General features: G+C 39.4%; 1 protein-coding gene across 1 annotated transcript; it reads right to left on the reverse strand.

Annotated features, from left to right (window-relative positions):
• On the reverse strand, window positions 2,635-4,350 carry LOC109235467 (RING-H2 finger protein ATL47). Its single transcript, XM_019401585.1, has one exon. It carries the CDS (start codon window positions 3,928-3,930, stop codon window positions 2,938-2,940), a length of 993 nt encoding a protein of 330 aa, XP_019257130.1. The 5' UTR covers window positions 3,931-4,350; the 3' UTR covers window positions 2,635-2,937.

Here is a 25,812-nt window from a genome sequence, read left to right on the forward strand (position 1 = left end):
TCGGTTTTTCAAATATTGGAACCAAACCAAACCAATTAAGTCGGTTTTTTATCGATTCGGTTTTTTTCGGTTTTTTCGGTTTTTTCGGTTATTTATCGATTTTTTTCTTAAATATGAGATATACACTACCAGATACATATTCCGACGACTATATTTTCAACGTAACACTATCAAATCAATTGATCTTTGAGAAATCTATCATTTACCAAGATATATTGATGATAATTGAAGTAAATAGTGATGAATAATTTAAGTACTCAATTAAAAATTTATCATTTTTGTCATGACATAAATTCTTGTACTTAGCAAAAGAAAACTACCAATCAAACTAGAAAGTAAAGGCAAAGAATTAAATTATTATAATACCAAAAAACTAGACTAAAAATACAAACGACTAATATGTACGATAAAAATTTAGAAAACTTATATAATATATATATATATATATATATATATATATATATATATGTGTGTGTGTGTGTGTGTGTGTGTGTGTGTGTGTAATAATAAATTTAAATAGCTACTTTTATAGTTGGTTTGGTTCGGTTTTTTTTAATTAAAACCAAAACTAAACCAAATTTGATCGGTTTTTAAAATTCAAAACCAAAACCAAACCAAACCTAAAAGTGTCTGTTTTTTTGGTCGGTTTTTGGTTTAGTTTTCGGTTTGGTTTGGTTTTTCGGGTTTTTATGAACACCCCTAGGTAAAGGTAGTACAAAGTGGGTTACCCATATTGCATGTTTAAATCGTGTAAATGACAGTACATAGCCACTTTTAAGCATGTTGTTTAAAATATATCCACAGTTTACAAATGTATTTAAAGATTAACCAATTTCGCTCAAACTTAAGGACACGACATCCTAAAGTTTAAACCTCAAAGTTCAAACTTCATAACAGCGTGTCCTAAAATTCGAAAATTGTGTCTAGAAGTTCGAATCATATGTCCTTAATATTCATGATACTTAGTCCTGAAGTTTGGGTATAATCTTTAAATACATTATAAATTATATATATATTTTAAATAGCGGGCTTAAAAGTAACTATTGCTGCACTTCGCCTAACCAATAGGTGTTTACAAAAAGAAATGAAGGTCCAAGAAGCTAGCGGTTAGGATTCGTGGAATACAGTTAGATTTGTAATATCTTGGTCAGTGAAGTGCACCCTTTAGACAAATAGAGTGCCATTTTATGTTTATTTATAACTTTCTTCATTATTTGGAACTGTTTGTTGTATTCTTTCTTTAATTTAATATCCTATCACACCCAGCCATAAAGAACAGTTGGTAGCTCCATTCGTCATATTGTAGTTTATGATCTGTCCTACCTACAATTATTTGTAAATTCAAAACACTGTTAAGTTGTCAACTTTGAACTTATATGTCTTAAACTAAAACCCTGGCCTACTACAAAATATGCATTAAAAAACAGTGGAGTGGGTAGCTTAGTCGACAAAATAATTAGGAGTGTGTTCATATTTTTCAATAGGTCAGCACCCCATATAATTTCTTGTAATTTAGTGCAACAAAGACTTAAATGTCCCCACACCTTGGAAACCATCCAATTCATAACTAAAGTCTCCCACATCACTTTTCACTGCTCCCACCATTATCAGAAGCTCCATCATGTACCTTGCTTAAGAAAATATTTTGTGGGGCTACTACCAATTTCTATAAATTTAATCAGTTGGGAGAGGGAAATTGTCATTTACTAGACCATTAGTAGGTCCTGCTACTGCTTTCATATTCCTCCTCCTCCTCCTATTTTTTTTTTTTTTATACTCCCTCCGGTCCACCATAAGTGACGAATTTGCTTTGGGCACACTCATTAAGGAAATACAAAATTCTAGACGAAAATAGTTAGTGTGACTAAACTACCCTTCATTAAATATTGCACCATAGTTATAGTAGCACTTACTTCTCTTCTCAACTGTGATGATAATAAGTGAGAATATTACTGAGCTCTCGAGGTAGGGTGATGAATTAATTAAAAAAGAAAACAAGAGGTAAGTGTACACCAATCTTGATTACTAGTGGGTGTAAGAAATTGTTATAGATCAAGAATCCTACACTTCAACCATGTTTAAGTAGAAGGAGCTTGACATTAATAGAGTATATGCTCTTCACATTTTCAGCCATAGGTTAAATGAAGTAGAATTTAGTAGCCTAAGGGTCAGATTTAATCAGCAATTTGTTGTCCTTGTGGCATTATTCAAAGACCATAGAGCTTCAAATGAGACAAAAAAGGATAATAGGGGCAATTGGATTTGAAATGTGGAGAATCTTTTGGGAGACACAAACAGGATTATTAAAATAGGAAGGAAGAGTCCCAAGAGTTGATCTAGGTTTATTTTTTCTTGAGATTGCAGCATTTAAATGAGTTTGAAAAATGTCACTGCAGGAATTATAATAATCAAATATTTAAACTTTTCAGCAACCCCAAGTGGTCCCTTGAAGCATAAGAAGTCTTAGAGATAATATTTTCAAACCACAAGTTAGCAGGAAAAAGAACTTTCTCAAATCTTGGGTGAATTTTATGGGATTCTAATAGAAAAAAGATAAAAGTGGAACATGTTATCCTTCTTCCACAAAAGTGGAAATTGGAAAGAAGCATCATTCAAAGCATAAAAGCAGAAAAGTGAAAAAAGAGAAAAGCAAAAGAACTTATGACAACTGAATAATCAAATAAATTTTAATTAACCAAACTACAAGGCAATTGAAGAAAGGAAAAAAGAAAAAGATTGTATACTATCTTCAAATAGAAGGGGAGCCTTGGCGACACACTAAAAGTTGCCGTAAGTTGACCAGGAGGTCACGGGTTCAAGATGCGGAAAGAGCCTCTTGTATGAATTTTGGGCGTACATCAGGCACAATGCAGTCCGGCCTTTCCCTGACCCGCGCATTGCGGAAGCTTAGTCGACGGCTACCCTCTTATACTATCTTCAAACAGGTTGAGCTCTATGATGATCAGTCCATGGCAAACTTGAATTATGAAATTTATCCTTCTTGGACCAAAGCCAGATCTTGGAAACAGAAAAACTCTCCCCTCTATTTCCAAGATTTAACCTTTTCCCATTATTGTCCCCATCATTTGCAGAATTTCCATTTTGTCCACTTTTCCCTTTCACATTTCCCCTCAGTTGATGACCACCACCATCTACACCATGATTTTTAGCACTATTGGGACACAATGCAACTTGCAATTCTGAATCAGCCACCACATACTGAAAAGATCCCATTGAAAAACACCTTCTTGAATCCAAATTACTATTACTAGTCTCTCCCATTTCCCTTTTCCCAATTTCAAGAATACCATTATTTGTATTCTTGAATTTTCCAAGTCTAACAGAAAACACCCTTCTTGAATTAATTCTACTATCAATATCCTCATGTAATTTTGGACCAGGAGAAACACCAACACCAACAACACTTCCATTTTCATCTCTTGTTGTATCATCAAGAAAGTAAAAGATTGGATTTTCAATACAAAAACCAGGTGTAAAAAGGCTCCCTCTACAAAGTGGACAACTTGAATTTGACAAAAGCCATGTATCTATACAACTTATATGAAAAGCATGACCACATAAAGGGAGCAGCCTTAACTTATCTTGTTCTGAGAATTCACAAAGACAAACAGCACAATCAAATGGTTCTTTTAAACCCATTATATCTTTATATAAAAACACAGGGAGTGCATCAATAAAGGACTGATCTAAACCTGAATCATGTAGATTAAAAAGCTGTTGTAATTGCCTTTGATAGGAACCAGAATCAGACATTTCAGGGTCTCTAGTAGATTCTGAAGAGAACCTATGTTTCATTAAATACCTAACTAACAAATGTAAAATACCAGAAATAAAGAATATGATAGCTAATATTACTATTATAAAAAGAACAGATGGGCTAATTTTATTTCCAGATGAAGATGATGACATCTTTTTCTTTTTTGGCACTTGAACATAGGTACTAAAAAGACAGTATTTTGCTCATACCTTATTTCATTTGTTGAAGAAAAGCATATAGTAGTGCTGATGGCACAAAGACAAAGCCAGCTAATATATTTGAGGAGTACAAGAAATAGAGAGAGAAACCCAATACCCAAAAATGCTCAAGAAAGAGAGAAAATGATAAAATCTGTTAGAAAATAGACCTATTTGCTGGAATTGAATTGAAGAGGAAATGATATTTTTTTTTTTACGTTACCTTATTATTCTAGTAGCAGAAGCTAATTTGTTAATTTTGTCAGATGGCCAGATGGTGGAAAAAGCCAAAAAAAAAACTGGAGTAATTAAATGGGATGATGGTACTTGGTAGCACTAAGTAGCTTCCAAAAATAGGTCAAAAGCCAAAAAGAACATCCTTAGGGGATTTATTTAATTTTGAACAAAGAAAATAGAGAAGCAAAAGATTTTGAAAATACGCTTTTACCCTCCTTATTAGGTTTTTGGGCCGGTGGGGGAATCTGTCGTTTTTCTTCTTCTTAGGCCCTGTTTGGCCATGAATTTTCCCAAAATAAATTTGGGATTTATTTTCAAAACTCATGTTTGACTATAAATTTTGCTCATATTTTGGCCAAATTTCAAGTCCCAAATTTCAAATCCCAAAATCAGCTGTGGCCAAAATCCCAAAACTTGGGAATTATATACATGTTTTTCCAAAATAAAGTTGGAAAATATGTTTTGAAAACGTATGTCCAAACACATTTTCACCTTCAAACCAAACTTCACCCAAATCAGATTTTTCAAAATAAATTTGGGATCTATGGCCAAACGCTAGCTTAATGTGTTTTTGACAATTGAGATTGAAAACTGGCTTCAACAATAACAACAACAAACCCAAACCCAGTTTGCATATTGAAAACTGGCTACAATATGCAATACTAGAAGGGGCCCAAATGAGGATTGTAGAACTTCGTCCCAGGGAAGGATTCAAGATTATGGAGTACATTATACACAGATTTATATTATTGACCAATTTGTGATTTTCAATTGATCTTGTAATAGCGCTGTCACATAAATGGCTGGTGGTCACTTATGTTAAACTAGGGAATTTGTATATTCTCTTACGAGCATAAATTTTTTAGAATTTACGAATTATGTTTGGTTGATGATTATTCGGCATAGCGATGAACGTAAAATAATAAGTGCACGTTTGGACATAAGAATTGTAAAATTCCGGAAAAAAGTGAATTTTTTTCAAGTGAAAATGGTATTTGAAAATTAAAGTAGTGTTTGGACATGAATATAATTTTGGGCTTTTTTTGTATTTTTGTGAGTGATTTGAGTGAAAATTTTGAAAGAGAAATTTTCGTTCCTATACCATATATGAAACTATATTACCAAATATGTTCATAGTTTGCTAATTACCCTTCATGCTAATAGTATTCCTACTGTTTAACCAAAAAAATGGTATTTCGATTAAAGCTTATAATTTAGAAGAACACGGGTTACTGATAATCGAAAGAATGTATAAAAGAAAGCAATTTGGATAACAAGAATATCAATAGAAAAACAAGTAAACCAAAGTATATTCAGATAGTGTTTCGTGTCCCTACAATTGATCAGTTATCTCCTTTTTATAGGTACCTTGGAGATATGCGTTTTGCCTATGTCATAATAAAGCTATTATGGGCAATTAAAGACATTAGAGACATTAAATGCTACGTTACATAATCATTATATTTAATACAAATTCTCTAACGTTTTTGGTATTTAAGACTCATCAAATACTGTATCTGGACTCTCGTGTGCTGTCAGATTCATTCTCTTTGACTCGTGGGCTTAAATGACTTGAACAGGTACGAGCGTTGCCTCTTCTTGAATAACCGCTCGTGCCTCTTCTTTTGCTTTCTGCTCGTATCTATTGCAACTCGTGCCTCCTTGCCAGTTGTAATTCTTTGACCAGTCTATGTGTCACGACACGTCATCTTCATACCTCTTTAATATGTAAACTCAATTTTTCCAATACAGATAGTCCCCCCACTTGCCATTTATTCATCAATTGAATATTTGGGAAGTGGATCTCATTAAAACGAGAATTTTTGTCACCATTAATGCTAGACAGAATCGACGCTTCAATTGTCACTTCCATTTAATGCGTTTCACACGTGTCACCTTCTTATTAGTTCTGCAGTTTTGCAGCACTATTTTAGGCTTTGTTTACGACTTCCCTGCTTACGAAACGTCAGTTATCAATATTATGGTCCTTCCATCATTGCACTTTTTCCCTTGACGGTTGCTTATCAATATAAATATAACTTCCTTCTTTGTCTTTACCACATAAAGTTTATTGAATATTCAATTTCTCAAATCTTTGTTTGCTCCTTCTTTACTATGTCTTCATCAAACCCTACCCCTAGGAGAGTTCCCATAGTTGATACCTTCCCTAATGCCCCGGTTAGGAGCAGAAGGGGAGGTAGACTTCGTAATTTATGGTCTGTTTGTGGTGGTTCTTCTGTCCCTTCATCTAGTTTTGGCCCTTCTTCTAGAACTAGGGGTTCACTTTCACAAAGATCTTCTTCAAGAGGTAAAGAACCTTCTGAACCTCTTCGTGAGCCTACAGTGGAGGAGATAGTTCCTACGGAACTATCTTTTTATCATGACGGAGAATCTCTTAGGAATCAAGTCTCTGGTTTAGATCGTGCTGATACCTATCCCCCTCAAATTACAGAAGTTTTGATTCCTGTAGTTCGTGTAGACTGCCATTGGAGTAGTGATTTTCTATTATCATCCCTAATCCAAATCAAAGAATTACCTCTTATTTAACCGGGTTTCTTTTGTTTATACATACCCTTTCACCTTAGGGTTTAAACCAGCTATTGACCCGGTCATTCTTGAGTTTTGTCGCTTCTTTGATGTCTGTTTGGGTCAAATTGGTCCAATCATATGGAGGGTTGTTGCCTGTTTGAGGCACTCGACCAACACAGCTGGTGTTCCCTTTACTTTTCCTTATTTGATTCACCTTTATTCCCCTAGGCTTTTCCGCAATGGTGTTTTCACACTAGTAGCCAGGAGTAAGAGAGTTTTGGTGAGCCCTGAGGATGACAAAGACCGTGGCTGGTATGCCAGGTTTGTTGCTGCCCCACTATTGGTTTAGTGGGTGAAGATAATGTTCCCTTCCCTGAGAAGTGAAATTTTGCACGTAAGTCTTTAACTTTCTCGTGCCTTTTTTCTTCAAGTTTGTCAACTTTTTTAATTTTGCCCCCCCCCCCCCCCTTTAGCAACCATGGGAGTTGTGGAAAGTGTTCCCAATTTCCGTGATTGGGTAGACAAGTTACTAAAGACCGCACCAATGGATGGTAGGTCTTGGAAGACACTTTCTAACCGATTTGGCTGGAAAGTAAAAACTCATGGTAAGAGTTTTTGTATTATTTAATTTTTCGTATAATGTTTTTTTTACACTAATTTCAATCCTTCTTTTTATCAGGATTTGCTATTCGGAGAGCTACTGCCGAGGCGGTTGCGGCTTCCCGCATCTCTTCAGGAACCCGTATCTCTTTAGAGAGGGCTCAAGAAATAGTCTTAGGTTCTTCATCAAAGAGAAAAGCTGCTGAAGAAGAAGATTCTGAAGAAGAGGAAGACGGGGGCTCTTTGGTGAGAAGGCCTCGAGCTCGAAGACGCATCATTTCTGATGATGAAGCTGAAGCATCCCCCCGCCGTTCTATTCCTTTTACCGAGCCTGCGGAGGCCCCGGTGGTGATTCCCATATCTGATGATAATGCTGCTCCCATAAATACTCATGAGTCCGTTGAATAGCTTTTTATTAGCGGGTTTGGCAGTGAAGGTTTAAGGCCTGTTTTAAATGAAACACCCTTAGCTTCTTTTTCAACTCCCGTGTCTGTGACTCCTTCCCTGCCAACCTCAGCTATTCCTGTTCCTTCTCAAACTGTTTTCACTTCTTCTACTATCCCTCCTTCGACAATTCCTCCTCCAATCATTCATCATATTGAAGTTGGCTCTTCAAGTAGGAGCGCTGCTATGAGGATGGTAGTCATTAAAGTTCCTGCTGAGAGCAGTCTCTTGAGGAAATCAGGTAAAGCGGATGCATGGTTAGAGCCTTTAATTGGCCCAATCGAAAAAGCCAAACTTCAAAGCCACAGTTCATTGACGTTGATAAATGATATTGTGCATGCCACTTTGAAGGTATTCATCTTCTCTCTCTTTTTTCTTTAATTTATGGTTTTTCTATCTTTGGGATTCTTATTTCCCTTCTTTTTTTTTTAGGCCAATCTTATCGGCACAGAGATGATGAAAAAAGTTACCTCCTCAGAGCAGATTGCACGCGATTATCAGCTAGAGGCATTCAATTGGAAGGAATAGTACGAAAGCTTGCAAATTGATATGGAATATTTGGAAGAGAGTAAGAGTACCTTGGAGCAGCAGGTACGGGCCTTGACTTCGGAATTGGGGATTGTAAAGGCTTCTTTGAGTCAAGCAGATAAAGAAAGAGCTTGTCTTGAAACTTCCTTCTCAGAGCAGCTATCCAAGGCTAGTGAAGATAACAGAGAGTTAAAGGCTCTCTTAAGTGAAAAAGAAGCTTACGCCGGGGAGCTCGTGCAGAATTTGACACAAGCACAAGAAGACCTTCGAGTTTCTTCTGATAAGGTTTGTGCTTTGGAAAACTCCCATGCCTCTCTTCAAGCCTCCTACACATCTGCCTTAGCTGAAAATGAGAAGTTGAAGAGCGAGATTGCTGACTGGGAAAGGGATTACGAGATCCTTGAGGATAAGTCTGCTATGGAAGTAAGTTGGGCGTTTTTGAATTCACGCCGTGATACCCTAATTGTAGCTGGCCAAGAAAATTTCAACTTAGAGTCTGAGTTGGCTAAGATCATTGAAACTATTGATAAAGCTCAGCAAACTCAAGATTTTCCTTCTCCGCGGCCGAAGCTTCCGTGAATGTTGAAGTTGATACGGGTATCCCAACTCTTTCAAGCACAGTCGAGCCTGTTGCTGCAAGCCAAGCTGATCCCGTTGCTGTTGATGCACCTTTTTCAGTTCCCTCATCTTCTTAGTGATAAGTTTAAGTTGTTTGAATTCTCTCTTCTTTTTTTTTTTCAGGTACCTTTTTGGAAGGTTATGTTTAAAACCCTTGGTTTCATTTGAGGGTTTGCTTTTGAAAACCTAAGTCCCCAGACCTTTTATGGGGCAGTATGTATATACAATTTGCAGTTCCTATGACTAAGTTCTTACTTAGTCTTAAGCTTTTTAATATTTTAGAAGTTTTCTCGTTGTTATCGTGAACTTCTATTTAATTTATTCTTGCCTTTATTTCTAATGACTTATAGAATAATCTGCATTTTTATTCTTAGAAAATGCTTTTATTGTCTTCATGAATAACTAAATTAAACATGAATTTTGTAAAAGAGGACCCTTTTATATTCGACACTTAATGAAGAAGACGTCTCAACTTCATAATGGTGTTAACATACGATAAAAGAAATAGGAATATATATATTTCTTTGAAATAACTTTGACAAGTTTTTATTTGAACCTTGTCTAGTTTTGAATAATCAATTTACATGTATTTGAATTACATCTATAACTTTCTCGTAATTGTTTTTCTTGTAACAAATTTAAGAAAAAAATAAACACGTGGTTTTTATTTATAACCCGTTTCAGTACATAGCCTTTACCCTAACTATAATAAGGTTTTCTTTGGCCTTAGCTCGTGACTTCTGCACTTGTCTTATTCAATGAGTGAACTTTTCAGGCTTAATCTTTGATTTTTCTCAATCTTCTTTGCCTTTATACACATGCCTGTGTATATTATGTAGTCTCCCAAGTGTTTGAGTGTTGAAGTATGAAGCCTCGAGCACTTGATTATTCCTCTCATTTGGTCTTTTCCCTGAAAAAAGAAAAACACACGGGACTCGGAGGTGCGATTATAGATGAAGACTGCTTAACCCGTTTGTATTTCTATCAGAATATTTGTAACCCTAGGCCGGGAAGTTTAATGTTTTCCACGTGCCTTGCAGGTCGTGACTCATCATTTAGTACGGGCTAGCTTTTTGCCTATCATCTAAAATCGTTAGTAAAATTTTAACAATTCAAAAATAGAATTTTGAAACAATTATACCTGACTGTGGGTATTTGTTAGAAGTAGTATCTCTTCAAATGAACAGCATTCCAATGTGAAGATAATATTTTGCCATCCATTGTTTCCAATTCATATGCTCCTTTACCTGCAATATCATGAATTCTATAGGGTCCTTCCCATGTTGGACTTAATTTTCCTGTGTTAGCTGCCTTCGTAGATTAAACCTTATTAAGCACGAAGTCCCCAATTTTGAAGAATCTAAGGCGTGCTTTCCGGTTATAGTATCGTTCTATGACCTGCTTCTGTGCTGCCATTCTTATTAGTGCTGCTTCTCTCCTTCCTTCAAGTAAATCAAGATTTACACGTATTTCCTCGTCATTAGACTCTTCTGTTGCCTGCATAAACCTTGTGCTTGGCTCTCCTATCTCAACAGGAATTGAAGCTTCTGCTCCATAAACCAATGAAAATGGTGGTTCTCCTGTACTTGTTTTTGTTGTTGTGCGATATGCCCATAAAACACCAGGTAGCACTTCTGGCCAATTTCCTTTTGATTCTTCTAAACGCTTCTTTAAATTATTAATAACGACTTTATTTGTTGATCTGCTTGCCCATTACCCACCGGATGATAAGGTGTAGACGTAATCCTTTTAATCTGCCAACTTTGAAAAAATTTCGTGATTTGAGCTCCTATAAACTAAGGGCCATTATCACATACGATCTCCTTTGGTACACCAAATCGGCATATGATATTCCGCCGAATGAAATCTTTAACTTCCTTTTCTCACACCTGTTTGAATGCTCCTGCCTCTACCCATTTAGTAAAATAATCAGTGAGTACGAGCAAAAATTTTACCTGTCCTTTTGCTTGTGGTAATGGACCCACGATATCCATTCCCCATTTCATAAATGGCGACAGTGCGATGACTGGATGTAATAATTCCGCAGGTCTATGCATGTTGTTACCGTACCTTTTACATTTATCGCATTTAGCCACAAAACTTTTTGCTTCTTCTTCCATTTTAGGCCAATAATACCCTGCCCTAGTTAGGGTTCTTACCAATGATCTTCCTCCGGCGTGATTCCCACAGTGCCCCTCGTGTATTTCTCTCATTACGTACTCNATTCAATCAACTTACGCTTCATATCCGGGCTGAGATTGGCTCCTATGTAAACTTTTCTGTCTGGCCAGTGTATAAACAATACTACAGCCTCCAGCTCTTCTATCGTTGTTTTGATGTTTTCATTTTCTTCTGGTTCTTGAATGGAATCGGGGCTTGAATCCACATCTGTTCGCCCTTGTTCAGTTGAGGTTGATGTTATGATTTCCTCAACTGGATTCTGTAATTGCTATTTTTCTTCATTTCTCGCACTTGAACCTGCCACGGAGTTGATGCTCCTGGATGTCTGTTGGTCTCCATGGATTTGACATATTCCCCATGGCACTGGAAATTTAATGACTTGATGCAAGGTTGATGGAACAACATCCATATCGTGGATCCATGGCCTCCCGAGAATTATGTTGTAAGCCATTTCCATCTCTACTACTTGAAACTTTGTATCTTTGACAACGCCTTCTACGAATGTAGTAAGCATCACTTCTCCTTTCGTCACAACACTGGAATTGTCAAATCCTGACAAAGTATGCACTTTTGGCACCAATTTATCCTCTACTTGCATATCGTGTAGTACTCGTAACAAAATAATGTTCACGGAACTTCCTGGATCAATCAAAACTCGTTTCACATTAGTGTCATGTATAAGTAAAGATATTACCAGTGCATCGTTATGTGGAGTTAATAAGCCATCCGCATCCGTATCATCGAATGTAATATTTTCTTCTTCTAAAACATGCCGCAACCGCTTCCCATGGGTAATCGTTACTTTGCAAATCTTATTAGCTGCGGTATACGTCACATCATTGATTTCTTCTCCTCCGCTGATAACATTGACGTTTCTTTTGGGTGAAGGTGGTTTGGGGGGCTCCTGCCTATTATTCATGTATGCTTGTTTACCTTTCTCACTGAACAACTCGGTGAGATACCCCTGCTTTAATAAATGATCAACTTCACTTTGCAAGAACCTACAGTCTGCCGTTTTGTGCCCATGATCATTATGAAATTCGCACCAATGATCAGGGTTTCGCCTGTTTGGATTCGATCTCATCTCCTTTGGCCATCGTACCTTGTCTCCTATGCTTCTCAAGACAGCCACGAGTTCGGAAGTGCTTACATTGAAATTATAACCACCAAACCTTGCCTTTAAGTTTCTATCATCATCTCGTGACTCACGTGTGCTTCGATCATTCCCAAATCTTGAAGACGAGCCCGATTCTCTATTCCTCGATCTGTGATCGTACCTCTGATTATCCTGCTTTGACCGTGAATCTTTTCCCGTAGGTCCCATGTATGGCTCGTACCTATTTTTACCGGACCTTTTTTCGGCTTCTGCCCGTCTCGAACTTACCTTTTCTTTTTGATGTCGTGAAATAGTATCTTCTTCAATCCTCAGCTTTGTGCTATACCTGTTATAAACGTCATTCCATGTCGTTGCTGGGAATTCACGAAGACTCTCCTTGAGTCGCCTTGTAGCTTCTGAGCTTTTTTCATTCAAGTTACTTGTGAATGCTATAGCTGCCCAATTGTCAGGTACGCGTGGTAACGTCATTCTTTCCCGTTGGAATCTGTCTACAAACTCTCTGAGCAATTCTGAATCCCCTTGCTTGATTTTGAAAATATCCTCCATTCTTTTTTCAACTTTCTGAGCCCCCGAGTGTACTTTGACAAAAGAATCTGCAAGCTCAGCAAAAGAATTTATAGAATTTTCGGGTAAAAGAGAATACCATGTTAATGCACCCTTAGTGAGTGTTTCACCGAATTTCTTGACCAATACAGATTCAATCTCCTGTTTGGTCAAGTCATTGCCTTTGACGCCTGTTGTGAATGCAGTCACTTGGTCTCGTGGATCAGTTGTTCCATCATATTTAGGAATATCAAGCATTTTAAATTTCTTTGGAATTGGGAGGGGAGCAGCACTTGGCTTCCAGGGTTGTTGCGAATATTTATCCACATCTATCCCTTTGATCACGGGGGCACCCCAGGTATTTGCTCTTTGCGGTCACTTTGCTCTTTAAGCTGTTTCTGCAATGTTAGAACTAAACTTTGTAAATCGGAATTAACTATGTTACCTGGTTCTCCCTCTCGTGATTCACTGGGGATTCCACCACTGCCAGAATTAACAAGCCCAGAACGAGGGTTTTCCAAAGTGTTGGTATTTAGAACTGGTGTTGATGGTGCAGCAGGTAATTGACTGGCGAAAGCTTCAAGAGCTTTATTGACATGTTGAGCGATTAACTTCTGTAAGGCTTCATTGATAGCTTCATCGTTGTTAAATTGAATATTTGCATTTGAATGAGATCCATCATGAGTTCCTTCTCGAGACCGTCGAGGCGAACTTTGTGGAGAAGGGATCGGAGTGTGAACATCTGGTGGGTCCCCTTGGAGTTGATGGTTTCCTTGGTTTCCCTGGGTCTTATGGTTAACATTTGACATGATCGTTGATGTAGTGAACAAGACACGGTTAAGAAAAAATAGCTTATCAGTTTCCCGGTAACGGAACCAATTTGTTTAACCAAAAAATGGAATTTCGATTAAAGCTTATAATTTAGAAGAACACGGGTTACTGATAATCGAAAGAATGTATAAAAGAAAGCAATTTGGATAACAAGAATATCAATAGAAAAACAAGTAAACCAAAGTATATTCAGATAGTGTTTCGTGTCCCTACAATTGATCAGTTATCTCCCTTTTATAGGTACCTTGGAGATATGCGTTTTGCCTATGTCATAATATAGCTATTATGGGCAATTAAAGACATTAGAGACATTAAATGCTACGTTACATAATTATTATATTTATTATAAATTCTCTAACGTTTTTGGTATTTAAGACTCATCAAATACTGTATCTGGACTCTCGTGTGCTGTCAGATTCATTCTCTTTGACTCGTGGGCTTAAATGACTTGAACAGGTACGAGCGTTGCCTCTTCTTGAATAACCGCTCGTGCCTCTTCTTTTGCTTTCTGCTCGTATCTATTGCAACTCGTGCCTCCTTGCCAGTTGTAATTCTTTGACCAGTCTATGTGTCACGACACGTCATCTTCATACCTCTTTAATATGTAAACTCAATTTTTCCAATACACCTACAAAATATAGACAATGCATTTGATCACGCCCAAATATGCCTTATAAAAAGGACACGCGGACGTTGCAAATATAATCTGAGTTATTTAGCCCAGAGTCGAACCCACAAGGAATTAACCTATCAATTACTCTCGTTAGACTTACTAAATTCCACGGAATCAACTTCCCAAACGTTTTAAATAACAATTGATGGTATTTCTACTAACTACGAATGAAAGTAAATAAGAGCTGAAAACTAACTATGATTAAGGTCTAAACAATTAAGAGAAGGTTCTAAGGTTATGATTTCCCCTATTGATGGAATCCCTTCCGGTTATGCTTCTCATAGATTTTCCTAATCATCTCTATCAATCATGAGCACTATTATTACCGTAAATCTCTCCCGAGTAATCACAATAATTTAGTAGACGCACTCTCCCGAGATACGCTAGTTGGCTTGTTTATTACAGCTCACTTTAGATCACACCCAAGGCTTCGTTATCCCTAATCCCGCCTTTAAACCCTCGGTTATTGATCCCTCATATACTTTGGGAGTGGTTTTGTTCAACAATTGACCTAAATATGCACTCTCTCCCGAGTTATGCACACTAAATAGGCACAGCTAATTGAGGATCCTGTCAATTAACTACAATAAGAACATAGTTGAACAAATAGAGATTAAACCGGACAAACTATATTAACATAACAAGAAGTTCATCCTTCAATAGGTTCCATCAAAATCTTAGACTAAATATTTAGCTACTCATACTAGTGTTCATCACAACAATATTCAAAGTCATCACAAATCATAAAAACAAAAGGAAGAACTCGATGTTGAATTATCCTCCTTGCCTCTTGCCTCTCCTTACCTTCAACTAAGTTATGAAAACCTTGATAATCAATCCTTGGGCAAGCTTGACCTTCTATAGGTTAAGTGACCCCCGGACTTCCAAGTTTACCCCTGAAAATTACTATTCCGGAACTGGGCTAGCGCGGTCGCGCTAGTGGGCGCGCTAATGACCGCGCATATGCCCTATCATTCTGCCTCGACCATCTGGGCTGGCGCGGTCGCGCTAGTTGGACGCGCTAGTCCAGGCCTTCATTTCATCCATTTTTTTCTCGTCTTCTCGCGTACTCAGCTCCTAGGGGTTTTTCTTGCTTCAATGTAGCTCCAATCACAGCTTTAAGGCCTCATACAAGCTCCTCACTCCTGCAACGTGTGAAATCCAGAATTAGAGCCCATTTTTCGTCATTTAACTATATTATCACATTGAAACATAATCAAGTTGGGGCATAAACAATCGCCATATTACTTAAATCTAACCTATTATCAACACCCCACACTTAAATCATTGCTAGTCCTCGAGCAATCCACTACACTCTATAGAGGTTCCTTCACTAAGCATTATTCCCTAACGCATCACACCAAGAACAATTCACATAAGTTACGCCTAGTGGTGAACAATCTTAGCCTCAAAAGTCGACTCTCACGTGCCGTGCAATATTCATACTTTCTCAAGCTACGGCTACACAGAAGTCAAGACTTGCCTTTCCTTCATGAATCACATGCCCTCACATTCACACAAGAGAGTAGTTCCACATATAATGATATTTAGAACAATTAGGAACTTAGATAGACAAAATTCACTCACTCTTAAAAAGAACATTCACATGCCACAAAGATGCACCATAGGCTTGCCCGTAGTGTACTACTCTACTAATCGAGCCTGCTAAGTCTAAGATCAATAGGACTTCACTTGGTTGTAATGTAGGCTAAGGGACGGGTAGGATATATTTGGATATAGTGACTAACCTCCCTAAGTACTTTTTTAATACAATTACATTAACATTCCAAACCATACTTATGTCAACCAAACATTTCACCACCTTTTTTTTTTAACAACAACCCCATCCATTAGGTGCAATTATAACAACCCACCACTTATCGATTACTACCTTTACTCATTTTTTTTTCTAAGTGGTGCTTCTTCTTTTCCTTTTCCAAACACTGCACCTTTTCTCTATTTCCACGGTTCCATTCAAAAACCAAACCACCACCCCACACTTTTGCTTTTGCATAATTTCAATACCATTAAAATGCTTATGGGAGGTAAAAGGGTTCAAACAGAAGGCTATTCAAACAATTGGGTAAGGTTCATTGTGGTTGCCAAAGAAACAGGCTTATAGGCTCAACGGGGTTAACTAAGATGTATTACAGTTAGGTGGGTTTACTTTATATGTCTGGCTCAACAAAGAAATGCCTATATCACTTCTCAGACTGAATGAAACTACTATTTCGCTTTGCAAATACACGGGGCAAGTTCTAGGCATCAAATGTGAATCATGGAATACAGTAAAACTCACACACACATGGCATATGATTCATTCTAGATTGACTTATCAAGACGCTCTCTTCTTAGTATTCAAGTCAGTTACAAACATACATTTTAAGGCACTTTAACAAGAATCAACCACTGAGACTAAGCGTTACACTCTAGTGTCTATTGTGTTCAGGTGTATCAACGCTATGGGTTCTCTTTCGATTTTAGCTCATAGCCCGTTAATCCTAACTAAAAACTAAAAAAACAAACTAACAAAAACTACCTACACCAGGTTCAAGCTAAAATCTTGGAAAAGAACCGTGGCCCAAAGAAAAACCAAGGGGGAGTTACTACACTACCTAAAAAAAATCTTTTTGGTCTTTTCTTTAGACTTACTTCCCTCAAGAAAATTGTCTAAAGGATCCTTCATCAGGAAGAGTCTCCATATTTACCTCTTTTTTTTCTCGACTTAGTCCCTCAAGAACTCCGCCGAAAGAGATCCGTCATCGGGACAAGCCACTTACCTACTTTAAACTTACCTAATGAAACTATTAGTCAAACACCAAAAACAATCAAAGCAAACCAAAAAAATAACATCAAACAGTCAATTTGTACAATTACATACATACATTGAAGTATCCCCCACCCCACACTTAAAATGTAGACATGTCCTCATGGCATAAAAATTTAAAGAACAGTGAGGTAAAAGAACTTCCCTGAACTATCACTCCTGATCGGAGACGGTGTCTGGGTTCACATTGCAAGCTCGATCCAGAGCTCTCAGCCAGCCTAAGAATTTCTTCTCCGACTTCACCTGCCGGTCAGCCACCGCGTCTATGCGGGCACCCAAATCAGTGACTGAGGTACGTAACCCAGCCACCTCCTGCTCCAAAGCGGTGAAGCGGGACACCCGGGCAGCTCCAGAAGATGTTGCAGTCCCAGATGATGCTGCAGCTGCTGCAATTTGATCATGGGCCTATGGCTCGGCCCCCACGTCCTCCTGCGCAGTCTCCTCATCCTCAGAGTCATCAGAGTCACTACTATCCTCACCACCTGCTGCTGCCGACTCCTTTCCAGTGGTTACCTTGTCTGCCCGGAACTTGCGGTCTTTTGGCACGATCCCATCCACCGCGAGATTTTCGGCACCCTAGCTGCCCTGCAAAGTTTAGTGACCAAAGAAGGGAAGAAGAACCCATACCTTTTGACTGGACAGCGGATGAACATCTCCTCATGAATCACTTTAGCCACGTCGAAGTTGTGACCATTGATGAAACACCAAATCAAGGCCGCTCGGGGGCCATTCACCTCCGTAGTGTTGGAGGACGGAATCAGACGATTGTTGATAATATACAACCAGCACTTCCCTTCAAAAGTTAGAGCCGAGGAGTGGAACTTCTTACCATACTTCATCCAGATAACTTCCTTTCCGGGTGCATAGATTGTTTCAAAGAACAGCTCCCATTGCGTGTATTTTTTGCCATACCCCTCGTAAAAGTCATCATAAGGATCCACGGGAGGGGACAGCTGGTACACCGTCCGTATAGCCTCAACAGAGGCATTCACCGCCTTTTGGCGCACCGTGACTACGCCATCGACATGCTCCTTCACATTGGCGTAAAATTCTCTAACTACCATTACATTGCCTTCGCTCGGCTCCTCAATGAAAGTTTGCAACCCACGCCTCACCAGCTCAGTATACATGTGAGGGCAACCCAGCTGGACTGATCCGATGTCAATGCCTCTCTCCGAAATTGGCTTTTTAGTGGCCTTCTCCGCAAAGCGGTCCTGGGCTTTAGTAGAGACAGACCTGCTGCTATCAAAGGGGCGGGCAGGGGCTGCCCCGCGTGCTCTAGACGAGATGGCTTGGCTGCTAGAAGAGGCACCGGTGGCGTGGCGTTTCCGAGGTGGAGCCATAGTACCTGAAAAGACGAGAGCACATTAGCACAGCCCAACACAAAATCATGACGCAATGCGGTTACTCAGACTTCACACGCATAAGTGGTCACAACTACACAATGACATTCACAGAGGCATTTACACAAGCACCTTGTGGGCATTCTACCCTCATACCCCATTTCACACCTGTTACCACCTCAACCCACCACAATATCTTCCAAAATCACAAACCAAGGGAATCAACACCCTACCAATCTCACCACCCACAATATCTTCCAAAATCACAAACCAAGGGAATCAACATCCCACCAATCTCACCACCCACAAACACCACAACATATGTTACCAATTCCACTACTCAAAACAGAGAAAACCAACTACACAAATGCAGCATTAAAAATCCACGAAATTTTGAGAAAAATAAAAGAAAAAGGGAAAATGGAACATGGAACACATACCTGTAGTGAGAGAGTGTGGGGCGAAGAGAAGAAAAGGAGAATGAATGAGGCTAGAGACTTGAGAGAGTGAGGATGGGGAAGATGTTGGAGAAGAGGAGAGTTCTTTGAAGAAGAATGGGGGGTTAGGGTTGGGGAGGGCTGTTGGAGATGGTGGTATCGGGGGGGGGGGGGGGAGATTTGGGATTTAAGAGAGGTTTATTAGATGGGGGTTTAATTTGGGGCGTTGGGTTTGGAAGAAAAAAGGGGGGTTATTAGAAAAAAAGGGGGGGGGGTTAGTTAAGGCTACATAAAAAAACTAAAAAATAAAAAAAAAAAAAAAACAACACAAAACGCCCAGATGTGGGCGGGACTAGCGCGGTCGCAGCGCGGTGCGAGCGCGATCGCGCTAGTAGCGCGGCCACTAGCGCGTTCAATAGCGCGGGCGCGCTAATATTTTTGAGCCCGGGCAGAATACTTGCCCATATGCGCGGCCTGTAGCGCGGGTGCGCTCCTGGGCGAATTTTTTTTCCATGTTTTTCACCTGTTCTTACCACTTTCGCTGGCCTTATCACCCGCCCATTGTCACCTGCATTGGTTAGCACTTCCTAAAAACTCACGATTAACAACTACTACTATCGTTGAGCTGCCTCCCAACCAGCGCCTTCATTAATATCGTGGCACGACGATTACAACAATTCAATGGGTTGCCTCCCATGCAGCGCCAGATTTAACGTCGCGGCACGACGTAGACAAGCGTATTTAAGGCTCGCTCGACCTCTGAGGTTCCGTCAGGTGGATCTCTGACACTTCCTTTGGTTCATTCATGCCTATGTACAGCTTCAATCTCTACCCATTGACTATAAATGTGTTAGAGTCTTTTTCTGAGGCAATCTATAGCCTCGGAAGGAAATATTTCAACCACTCAAAATGGGCCAGACCATCGTGACTTGAGCTTACCCGGGAATAGCCTTAATCTGGAGTTATAGAGAAATACCATGTCCCCGGGGCTGAAATGTCGCTCAACAATGTTCTGGTCGTGTAATCTCTTCATTCTTTCCTTGTACAACCTTGTGCTCTCAAAAGCCAGATATTGAAACTCGTCAAGCTCATGCAATTCAGTGATTCTCATTGTGCCCGCAGCCTCAATGTCTAGGTTCAGCTGTTTTAGTGCCCACCAAGCTTTATGTTCAAGTTCCACTGGCAAGTGGCAGGCCTTCCCGAATACCAACTTATATGGTGACATACCAATTGGTGTTATAAAAGCAGTTCTGTAAGCCCAGAGTGCATCATCTAGCTTTTTCGCCCAATCAGTTCTTGTGGCGTTTACTGTCTTGGTCTATACACTCTTTATCTCTCTATTAGACACTTCCACCTGTCCACTTGTCTGCGGATGATACAGTGTTGCCACCTTGTGACGCATATCATACTTCGCTAGCAACTTCTCAAATGCTCGATTATAGAAGTGGGTGCCTCCGTCACTGATAATAGCTCTCGGTGTCCCAAAACGGGTGAATATGTTCTTCTTCAAAAACCCTACCACTACTCTTGCATCATTAGTGAAATGCTGCAACTTCTATCCATTTGGACACATAATCTACAGCAACAAGTATGTACTTATTGCCAAAGGAGCTGACGAAGGGGCCCATGAAGTCAATCCCCCAGACATCAAACACTTCCACCTCTTGAATCGGGTTCATGGGCATCTCATGGCGACGGGAAATGTTCCCGGTTCGCTGACATTCATTGCAACTCTTCACCCATTGGTGTGCATCTTTAAACACTGTTGGCCAAAAGAACCCGGCCTCTAGCACTTTTGCAGCTGTCCTGACTCCTCCAAAATGTCCTCCATATGCCGATGCATGACATGCCTGCAAAACAGAAGATTGTTCTATCTCGGGGACACACCTCCGGATCATATTATCAACACATATTCGAAACAGATAAGGTTCATCCCAATAATACATGCGGCAGTCACGATAAAACTTTTTCTTTTGTACGGAGGAAAGATCATAAGGAACTATACCGCAGGCCAGGTAGTTTGCAAAGTCTGCATACCATGGCACTTCCTCAAGACTTGTGGCGAGCAGTTGCTCGTCTGGAAAGGTATCCAGAATGTCTTCAACCTCATTTGAATTTTCAGCTCCCTCAAGTCGTGACAGATGATCATCGACTTGATATTTTGTGCCCTTACGGTCACGAATTTCGAGTTCGAACTCTTGGAGTAACAGCACCAAACGAATTAGGCGCGGTTTAGATTCCTTCTTCTCAATCAAGTAACTGAGAGCTGCATGGTCAGTGTATACAATTACCTTAGAGCCGATCAGGTATGATCTGAATTTATCGAAAGCAAACACCACAGCTAACATCTCCTTTTCCGTCACAGTGTAGTTCAGCTGGGCTCCACTCAGCGTTCTACTTGCATAGTAGATTGGATGCATTAGTTTGTCTCTCCGCTGTCCCAGCACTGCCCCCACTGCATAGTCACTAGCATCACACATGAGTTCAAATGGCTGCTCCCAGTCGGGGGCAACAATGATGGGTGCTGTGACCAGCCTCTTTTTCAGCTCCTCGAATGCTACCCTGCAATCATCAGAAAACAAGAAGGGGTGATCTTTTTCTAACAACTTACAGAGGGGGTTGGCAATTTTTGAAAAGTCTCTTATGAATCTCCGGTAAAAACTGGCATGCCCGAGGAAGCTCCTGACTGCCTTGACTGAAGTTGGAAGGAGCAGCTTTGCTATCACATCCACTTCAGCCCGATCCACCTCAATTCCTTTGCTTGACACCCGGTGCCCCAAGACTATGCCCTCTTGTACCATGAAATGGCACTTCTCCTAATTAAGAACCATGTTAGTCTCAATACACCATTTCAAGACACGAGACAGATTTATAAGGCACTCATCAAATGAGTTCCCCACCACTGAGAAATTATTGCCGACGCCCCCTTTTTCTAACGCGAAATCGGGTTTACGGTATTTGGGAAGACAACTCTATTCCCGTTCGGGAATTGGGTTTTGGAATTGAAAAGTCGCCACCTAATGATTAAGTGCATTAGGACACTAAGGGTTTTGAATTGGAAAACCAGAGTTCGAGTAAGGGCTAGAAATTATCTCGAGGGGAAGGTGTTAGGCACCCCTCAAGATCCACTAGTGTGGTTCCCGGCCATGCTATGTTGTGACTTTAATGTAAACAAGTATACAAATAAATTTACACATAAGGGGTGCAAACAAGCATGTTGGAATCTATAATTTGTTTAAGGGAGAGTCTAAGTGCAAGAATTAGTCAAGACATTGAATAAACAAAGAAGGAAAAGGAATAATGCAGTGAAAAAATAAAAGGGGAGTTTTGGGGTAATTGAAAAGACAGAATTTATTGATACTAAACAAAGTAACATAAGGAAATGGGTCCTAGGTTTATAAATCACATGGATCATCCACACAACACCGATAACCAATCGTACGCATAGTGTTATCGTGTGATCATCATCTCCATGTCTACCCTTCCCACCCCGTTAAGGTATTAATCGCGGAATGGTATCGCTACCTACAGCGTGCTATTACCCGTCCCACCTATCAGTCCTGGAGGCTTTTAGGACTACTAATCCTAAAGGGACGAAGCTTGGCTTTTCAGAGGTTTAAAAGGATAAATTCTAAGGCGACAATCAAAAACACATAATACACTTAATGGGGGAGATAAAGCAATTAAAGGCTCAATTAGGCCTCCTCATTTAGAGAAACGAATTGTTTAGCACGTCTTACACATACTGTTTAGGTCCTTGATTAAAATTAGCGTAGGAAGAATTGATCTACCACATATTTTCCAGATAGGGAGTCCGAATTAGTCCTGCTTAGATGTAGTTGCAGAAAAACTGACGATTGATTAATTATCTAACTATCTATCTGCGTTAAACAGGGTCTATATGCATGATATCTATTAGTTCAAAGACGGGGGAAGAACGAACTGATTGCAAAAAATATTTAAGTTACAGTATCGTAAGTTTTGCGAGCACTTTAAACGAATTACTACTGATTTTAAAGAAGAGTGGGTAATTTCAGATTTTAATCGATTACTCCTATAGGCATGCTTTCTAGGTGTTACGAATCTTGTTATGCAGAGATCTTCTAAGCAGGTCATTGATATGATTGGTTTATTTTAGGCCCTATAAGTGGAATTGCCTAATGACAGATGCATGTGCAAAAATGCAGGAAAAATCCTATAGGCATATTATCTACGTGATGTGCAGAATTTTAGCAGTGATTTATTGACATGGTATATATTGCGAAGTGCAGAAAACCTATGATCATGTTATCTATGTAAAGAATGCAGCATTTTAAAATATACACCCTATAGGCATGGTATCTACGTGAAAATGCAGAATTGAGACAATATACACCCTATAGGCATGGTATCTACATGAAAATGCAGAATTGAGACAATATACACCCTATAGGCATGGTATCTACCCCTTTCGCATGCATTATATCCCATCCCTTTTCACTATACCCCAGTAGCTATTACAAGGTTCATTACAAAGCTTATGACAGACCAAGTGAATCAAAAGAATAAATGAAAATACATCAGTGATTACATCTACATCTAATCAGCCTAATCCAGACTCAAAGTCTAATAATATGAGATAAACCAACTTCCAGGATCGGATTTTTCAAAGCCTTCTCTTATTTGGAATGTGTCAAAGTTCCAAGGAACTTTAAGAGTTCCAGGCAGTGCTTACACCCTAAATATTATTGCAGAACAGATTATAGTGTAGTGTGGAAGGGCCAGCCCTCAAGTGTCCAAGTTCAAAGGGAACTCAAGGTCCCAAGGCAAGGCTCACAGGAGGGGGGCAGGACTTAAGGGCTTAGGAGTAAGTGTAAGTGCAATGAAAAGGAATTAGGGGGGAGCCAGGGCAGGCTGGTGGTCATGCCTAGCACCTGGGCTGCTGACACACCCCTGACCAGCTTGTCAGCTTACAAATTAGAGAGTTAGGACCCTTTGAGGGTCAGGTTCAGCCATGGACAGCAATTTAGAGGCTGCCAGGATATACCTTAACTCTATACACATAAGGGATTGGGGGTATGGGAGATTGAAAGAGGCTGGGATCCAAAGGACCCCGTCTTAATCCATGACAACAACTTTTATGTTGCAATGTCTTAAACTACAGCCCAAGCACATAAAGGGGAATGGGGATAGGGATTCATTGCAGTAACAGATAGCCAAACATAAGTAATCATTTTAAAACTGAACTCTATAAAGCAGTAAATTAGGCATGGGCATAAAAGCTTGTAAGTAAACACATTGGATTTTGATGCTTGAATCAAAAGTAGGACTTACCAGTTCAGAAGAGCAAGTAGGAAGAAACAGTAGATTTAGGGAAGCCAAATTGCAATCAAGAAGCAAAAGTGTAAGTTTTAGAAGAGAGTTGTGATGATTAAAATCGTGTCTATGTTAATGAAAGAGCAGGGTATTTATAATTGCAAACAGGTGTAGCAAATAAGGCAAGAATCATAGTTTAGTAATAATTAAGGAACTATGTACCAATTAAAATCAATCAGCCTATAGACTTCCTTTAATTAAGGTGTCCAATTTCAAACGCTAATGGGCAGAAGTTATTTAAGGAAGGAAATCAAGTAAATACCTCGTGCAAGGTAGACAAATAAGGGTAAATACATGGTGGTACTTGATTTGTAAAACAAGGAAAGGGAACCAGTAAAATAACCAGTAAAGAATCCCATTGAAAGCCTTGCTCGAGTCAGAAAAGAGGTAAAAGGAAAGTTTTAATTTAGGGAAAAATCAATAACAATCAAATAAGCAACATTAAAGGAATTCAAAATCAATTAACAGTTGGCAAGACCTTTGAAAGAGAAGCTCTCGTATAAAACACATAGACATGTCAAGCAAGAGGGTTTCAAAATCACAAATGCAGAAAAAGGTTCAAATTCAATTCATGAACTCGAAGTGAGTCTGAGAGTTCAAGGTTTCAAAGTAGAACCCTTGTCCAAACATAAAACCAAATTTAGCCAAAGAAAACCCCCAAATCCTAGGGGTTTTAAACTCGAATTTGATACAGAGATGAAGAGGCAAACTATCGAGATGAGCTCAGAGACCTTTTCAAAGTCTCATGAGAAGCATACGAGCACAATAGCAAGTAGAACATAGGAACCAGTACAGGAAACAAGTTTCAAGAAAGCTTGAAAATTAAATGAGTTCAGGTAGTGTAAACTTAAAGAAACAGTCGATGAAACACATCTAGAAAGAATCCAGGCGAAGTCCGGTAAAGGCAAACAAAGGATCAAAACTCAGTAGGAAAATACTGTAGAGGAACACATAAGATAGACATGAGAGAGCATGGTGAAAAACCAGTATGAGATAGAACGGAGCATAATAAAATAAATTTCATAACAAGGCAAATATAAGAACACACGAAAGGCATGTGAGTCAGAAAAGAGTCAGTAAGAACATAGCAGGGATCGATTCACACCAAGAAAAGAGAAGAAGAGTCAGAAACATTTTAAGGACTTTCCAGAAACCCTAATCGAAAAGAAGTGCTTTTTTGAAGGAAAATCGAAAAAAAAAGGTTTAAGAAACTTAAGCAACAGTGCAAACATGTAACAGATCTAAAATAATCGGAGAGAACCTCGATATTTAGGGTTCCAGATGAACTCTAGAGATGAGAAAGGCTTCGAAAATACCCGATCTAAGTCGGATAATGTCATAAACAGGCTCAAAAGACCAAGAGCCACCGGAGCAAGGCCGGAGATGGCCGAAGTCTTTGAATCAGTGAAGTCCTGGGTGAAGACCCTCGAGGTCTGGACGCAATCCTTCGAACAACAGGCATGCAGGAGCCATAGGAGGTGGGTATAGGCAGTCCATGGCCTGAGAAGCCATGGACGCCGGTGAAAACATGGTGGAACAAGGTAGGGGAGGCTAGGGTTACGGGGAGCCTTGAG

The sequence above is a fragment of the Nicotiana attenuata genome, chromosome 12, assembly GCF_001879085.1.
Source record: "Nicotiana attenuata strain UT chromosome 12, NIATTr2, whole genome shotgun sequence".
NCBI lineage: Eukaryota > Viridiplantae > Streptophyta > Magnoliopsida > Solanales > Solanaceae > Nicotiana > Nicotiana attenuata.

Coding starts and splice junctions, on each gene's coding strand:
- LOC109235467 (XM_019401585.1), bottom strand. CDS start 3,930: ATGTCATCATCTTCATCTGGAAATAAAATTAGCCCATCTGTTCTTTTT.